The 6000-nt window shown below is 47.5% G+C and overlaps 1 protein-coding gene across 1 annotated transcript in view; it reads left to right on the top strand.

Annotated features, from left to right (window-relative positions):
• The first annotated feature begins 1341 nt into the window (after positions 1-1341).
• Positions 1342-6000, top strand: part of ATP1B3 (ATPase Na+/K+ transporting subunit beta 3) — a 45435-nt gene continuing 40776 nt past the window's right edge. The window contains exon 1 of the mRNA XM_049629777.1: positions 1342-1688. Coding sequence (XP_049485734.1) covers positions 1580-1688 — 109 coding nt within the window. The 5' untranslated portion in view covers positions 1342-1579. The remainder of the gene's footprint in view (positions 1689-6000) is intronic.

Here is a 6000-nt window from a genome sequence, read left to right as displayed (position 1 = left end):
TGGGTGGCTCAGTCGGTTAACCGTCTGACTTCGGCTCAGGTCATGATCTAGCGGTCCGTGAGTTCCAGCCCCGGGTCCGTGAGTTCGAGCCCCGCGACCGTGAGTTCGAGCCCCGCGTCGGGCTCTGTGCTGACAGCTCAGAGCCTGGAGCCTGTTTCAGATTCTGTGTCTCCCTCTCTCTGACACTCCCTCATTCATGCTCGGTCTCTCTCTGTCTCAAAAATAAATAAATGTTAAAAAAAATTAAAAAAAAAAAGCATTTGCAGGCTGTGTTTAAACTTCAGGTAGATTATAATGCAATTATTCCAAACGGTACTATATGTGCCACATTTATTTCCTCATTCATAATTTATTTGCCAGTACACTAGAAGCAGTGCTCCATTTGTTTTTCCTTAAAAACACGCACCTTCTGCTCAAACTCCCTATTTCTTTTCCTCCTGTCGCCAACAGTCGCAGGGCGCTGTACTCTTCAGCTCCATCTCGTGTAGAAAAATGTCGACTGCACCCTCAGCCCGGACCAAGGGGCGCATCCACTAGTGGAAAAGATGGAAAAGCCGGGAACTTTACTTAGGCGTCACCACTAAACGAAGAAATGATTTCCTTTTAGATGCTGTCTCAGAAAAAAGCAGGTCTTTAGAGCTGACAGGAACCTCAGGAAAGCATATATATTGATTTCCTTGATAAATTCAACCGAATCTGGAGAAAAGCATACTCCGTTTCGTTAGTACTGAAGTAGTTAGAGTGAAATTTCCATCGAGCTGCGGTTCCTGGCGAAATCCTTCCGAAGAGCCAAGTAAGGGCATTCTCTGAGCGGCAGTACGTACTACGCTGGATGCCTCACGGGATCCTACAGCAGAGTTTACGCACGTCAGAGAGCCCAAAGGAGAACGCCTCGAGGCGGTTTGGGAGGCCGGTCGGCGAGAGGGTGGTGAAGTCCTCTGCTCGGTGAAGACGACTCGAGCAGACAGGAGTCGTTTCCGCGTTTTGGCCCCACGCTGCCGCAGGCAAGGAGCCGAGGGGCCGCCGGGCCCCGGTTGCCCACAGCATCTCCCCAGAGTTCTCCTCCTGAGAAACCTGCGGGTCACGGACGCCCACCTTTTGCTTGTTAATGTAAATGTGCTTATGAAGCCCTCGTGATTTTTAAAGTTGCCATGTGTGGTTTTTGCTTCCTCGGACCAGGGCAGAGGGAGCCCCGAGCGTCCCTAAGCCTGGCGGGGAGGCGCGGGGCGAGGGGGGCGGGGCGAGGCGGGGCCGGGGCCTGGGGCGGGGCGTCCTCTCCGAAACCGGCCGCTCCGGGCGGCGGCGGCGGCGGCGGCGGCGGCGGCGGCGGCGGCGCGGATCGAGCGGCGCGCGGATTGGTTGCGGCGGGCGGAGACGTCAGGCTCCCGCGGCCCGAGCGGCCGCCGGGCTAGCGCGGCGCAGTAGGTTCGAGTGCGTACCGCAGCGCGGAGGTGTCCTTTGCCGTCCCGCTTTCCGCCGCCGTCGCCGGGCTGTGCCGCTTGAAGCGGGACGCGCCTCCGCGCTCCTCGCCGCCTCCACCCGCGCGGCCGCCGCTCCCCTCGTCGTAGGCACACGCACCATGACGAAGAAAGAGAAGAAGTCCTTCAACCAGAGCCTAGCCGAGTGGAAGCTCTTCATCTACAACCCCACCACCGGAGAGTTCCTGGGGCGCACCGCCAAGAGCTGGGGTGAGCGGGCGGCGGTTGGGCGCCGGGACCGGCAGCGGTCCGGGGGACGCCGGGCGGGGTGGGGTGGGAAAGGAAAGGCGGGAGGCGGCTCCCCGCGCGGGGGCCCCCAGAGCAGCCACAGCCTCCGCCGCCCACAGCGGTGTTCGTCCCGGGCCGCCAGACTGTCGTACGGGCGGTGGCGGAGGAGGGGCAGCGCGGCCCCATTCATTTCTAGCGTGGCGGGCGGGCCGCCGCTCGCTCCCGAGGCAGCCGGGCCCGCGGGCAGCCCCGGCCGGGCCGCGCCGCGCCGCGCCGGTTTCTTCCTCCCAGTCGGGAGCGGGGCGCACGTGCTGTGCTGCCCAGGCCTCCGGCCCCGAGCGGCGCCGGAGGCTGGGGACCCCTGCCCGGAGCCGAGTCCCGAGCGTGCGGCAGCCGAGAGCCCGGGCCTCCTTTGTACGGAGCGCGCGGTCCGGGAGAGGCCCTGGCTGAGGCGGCCGGTGGCGCCGAGCGGTTCGGGGAAGCCAGACCCTGCCCCACGCCCGGGGAGAGGAAATTTCCACTCTCGCCGCTATCTTGTGACTCGTCCACGCTGCCACCCCGGTCGGAAGAGTGTGAGTGAGTGTTAAGTGTGTGGGTTGCATCTTTGTGCCGCGGTTAGTTAATCACACAAGTACTTGGTACACGAAAATGCACTTGAATTCGGACAGTGAGAAGACCATTAAAAGGGTTGGTTCCTGCCTAATTCCTTTTTAATTAGAGACGTTTTCTTCCTGGCAGAGAGGCTTCTTTTGGGGAAAGTAAATCCCAGGGGGAACAGTTTTTGTGCCTTCAAAACATGTGATGGTTGTGTATGTTAGCAGTTTTTCTGTGTATGAGTTCTTTGTTTTAAAAGACCTATTTAAGCCATCCACCAGTGGAGTGCTGCTTTAGGGTGCGTTTTTGCTTTCCGAAAATTTATATTAATTTATAATTTATATTGAATAAGGACTAGTGTTTTGTTTTGTTTTTGCCTTTTAAAGAACACCTTGTTAGTAGGTCTTGACCTTTTTTTTCCGAGTGAGAATAAATTTCTAGAGTTGAGAACTATTTGGGCACGACATTTTTAAGAGAAACAGGGAGAGGGTAAATTAGCTATGACTCAAAAAATAAACTGTTGCTTTTGACTGAAATTGGCTCCTCCAGAGTGGAAAGGAGGCTTAAAGTCCTATCACAAGCTGAAAGAGGCCTTGGAGGTTTTTTAGCCCAACCCCCAGTTTAGAGATGAGAAAAATGAGATCTAGAGAGGTTGTGATTTTGCTTTGTGTAAAATTACATATTCCACAGAGCCAAGAAAAGAACCCAGTTGTCCTTTAATCCTAGTCCAGCAGTTTTATTATTTTACAGATGCCTTGCCTAACTAACACTCACGATTTTTATTTAGATAGCTGTCTTTTGGGAACCCACTAATGTGAAGAGGAAATAAATCTTGCATCCGGAGTTAAATGGGGGGAAAGTGGTGAACAATTATTGCTTCTAGAATGTGCTACCATTTTGCTGAAGGAATTTTTGAGTGGTGGAGAGGGATTAACTTTGTAGACTACTTCCCTCAGTGCCTTATTTCCAGTAATAAGTACCTTCATTTTATGTTAGAATGACATTTCTTAATGCAGGTAGTACTTCTTACCTAACCTTTGTATTTATATGATGTTGAAGTTGAAATTTTATTGAGTATATGCATTTAAGTAAATAATAGGCACAAACTGTCAAAGTGTAAAGGCATATAAGAGTTCTAGTACTACAGGTAAAGTTGGGATTAGTTTTAGAAGGATTAAAGGAGACTTATTCAAAATTGAAAATAAGGGTTATTCTTTTTTTTTTTTTTAACATTTATTTATTATTGAGAGACAGAGAGACACACAGCATGAGCAGGGGAGGGGAAGAGAGAGGGGGAGACACAGAATCTGAAGCAGCTCCAGGCTCTGAGCTGTCAGCACAGAGCCCGACGCGGGGCTCGAACTCACCAACTGTGAGATCATGACCTGAGCCGAAGTCAGTCACCCAACCAATTGAGCCACTCAGACGCTCCAAAATAAGTGTTATTCTTATCAACAAATAATACATTTCCGCGTTTATTGGAGTAATAGTAAACCAGTGCAAAATGGCATAAATTGCCATCCATAATCCTATCCCAACATAAGGGCATCTCTCTAAGGATATATGTAGATGTGGTGTGTAGAGGCTGAAGTCCATACTCCACTCTCCAGGCTGTGTACCCTTGAGCGTGGGGAGTCTGCCTAGAGAAAAGAGTATCTTGTTCCAGTTCTAATTCTTAGAAAGGCACTGTATGGGCTAGCTGCCTGATCTCATCACCACAGAGATACCCACTGTTAATATTTTTGATACATATCTGGGCAGACTTAAATGGGTATAATGTCAATTTTTTTTTTTTTTTTTAACAAAAAGAGATCCTACAACAAGTGTTGCTTTATAGTGTTTGGAATATATTGTGGGCACCTTCCCATGTTAATAAAAATCTGTATCATTTTTAATAGCTCACTAATGTTCTATTATATAGGTCCGTGTACTACCATGATTTTTTAAAACAAACATGTTGATTAACATGTATATCTTATGTATGCATGGGAGATACCCAGGGAAATATGAATAACTCCTGATTTTTTTTTAACCAGTACTTTATCGTATGTACTGGTCTCTCCTCTGCCCATTCCCTCCAGCCTTGCATGTACATTTCTGCAAATTTATTTCTTGATATATGTTTCTACTAGTGCAATTTCTAGGTTATATTTAATATGTGTACCCTTTACGTTTTGGAAATAAGTTACTTTTTTTTTTTTTTAAAGAAACTCATTTGCAAATTTTTTCTAGTTGCTTTTGAATTTCAGTGTAGGTGTAGCGGGGAGATGGTTATGTGTTTGTTTTTTGGGTTGACTTTGGTAAAGTTGCAGTGTCTGCTGGCCTATAGAAAAAAGCCTTCTCTACCTCAAAGATTTTTTTTTTTTAATGTTTATTTATTTGTGAGAGAGACAGAGACAGAATGCAAGTGGGTTGGGGCAGAGAGAGGGAGGCACAGAATCTGAAGCAGGCTCCAGGCTCCGAGCTGTCAGCACAGAGCCTGAAGCGGGGCTTGAACTCACGAGTTATGAGATCATGACCTGAGCCGAAGTTGGACGCTCAACCGACTGAGCCACCCAGGCGCCCCTACCTCAAAGATTTTATAAAGACATTCATTTAACATATTTCCTAATTTTATTTTTTACATTGAAGTCTTTAGTACATTTATCCCGTCTAATTTGAGGTTCTTCAATGCGTGGGATATATTAAAAGCACGCATTTAAAGAGCAATTTTAGCATTTATACTTGGGATAGAGAAAATAGTGGAGGTTATACCATATTGTCTTACTTTATAGTATTTTTAAAAATTTTATTCATTTGTGAGAGAGACACAGCGTGAGTGGGAGAGGGGCAGAGAGACCAGGAGAGAGAATCTCAAGCAGGCTCTGTACTGTCAGCACAGAGCCCGATGTGGGGCTCAAACTCACAAAACTGTGAGATCATGACCTGAACCAAAACTAAGAGTTGGACGCTTAACTGACTGAGATACCCATGCACCCCACATTGTCTTATTTTAAATGACCATATAAAAGATTTTTTTTTAAGATTTTATTTTTTTTAAGTAATCTCTATACCCAATGTGGGGCTCAAACCCATGACCCCAAGATCAAGAGTTGTGTATGCTGTACTGACTGAGCCAGCCAGGTGCTCCTATATGAAAGATTTTGAGTTGCTTCTTGTATGTTTGGCAGTTTCAAAATACTCGCAGATATAAAATCACTTCAGTTGATTTTCACAACAACCTTCTAAAATAAAGTGCACTATGTAGATGATCAAAGTATACCTAGAGCTGGTTTCTTATGCTGAACAGTAATGACACATCAGGAATTAGTAGTTGCCATGTATGAAAATAGGACAAAAAAATAGCATCTTGTGGCTTATGTTGCAAATACTAAAACTAAATGCATTAAATACAATTAGAGTGAAAGATAGCTTAGAAATCATCTATTATTTAAACTGTAACAGACCATGTGTTGCAATTAACATTTTTAAGAATAATGAAATAGAGGGGCACCTGGGTGGCTCAGTTGGTTGTGCATCCAACTTCCACTCAGGTCATGATCTCGTGGTTTGTGAGTTCGAGCCCCGTGTCGGTCTCTGTGCTGATAGCTGGGAGCCTGGAGCCTGCTTCAGATTCTGTGTCTCCCTCTCTCTCTGCCCCTACCTTGCTTGTGCTCTGTCTGCCTCTCTCTCTCAAAAATGAATAAACGTAAAAAAAAAA

The sequence above is a fragment of the Panthera uncia genome, chromosome C2 (genome assembly GCF_023721935.1).
Source record: "Panthera uncia isolate 11264 chromosome C2, Puncia_PCG_1.0, whole genome shotgun sequence".
Classification (NCBI taxonomy): Eukaryota; Metazoa; Chordata; class Mammalia; order Carnivora; family Felidae; genus Panthera; species Panthera uncia.
The sequence above is the reverse complement of the archived record's forward strand: the minus strand, read 5'-3'. Positions and strand labels throughout refer to the sequence as shown.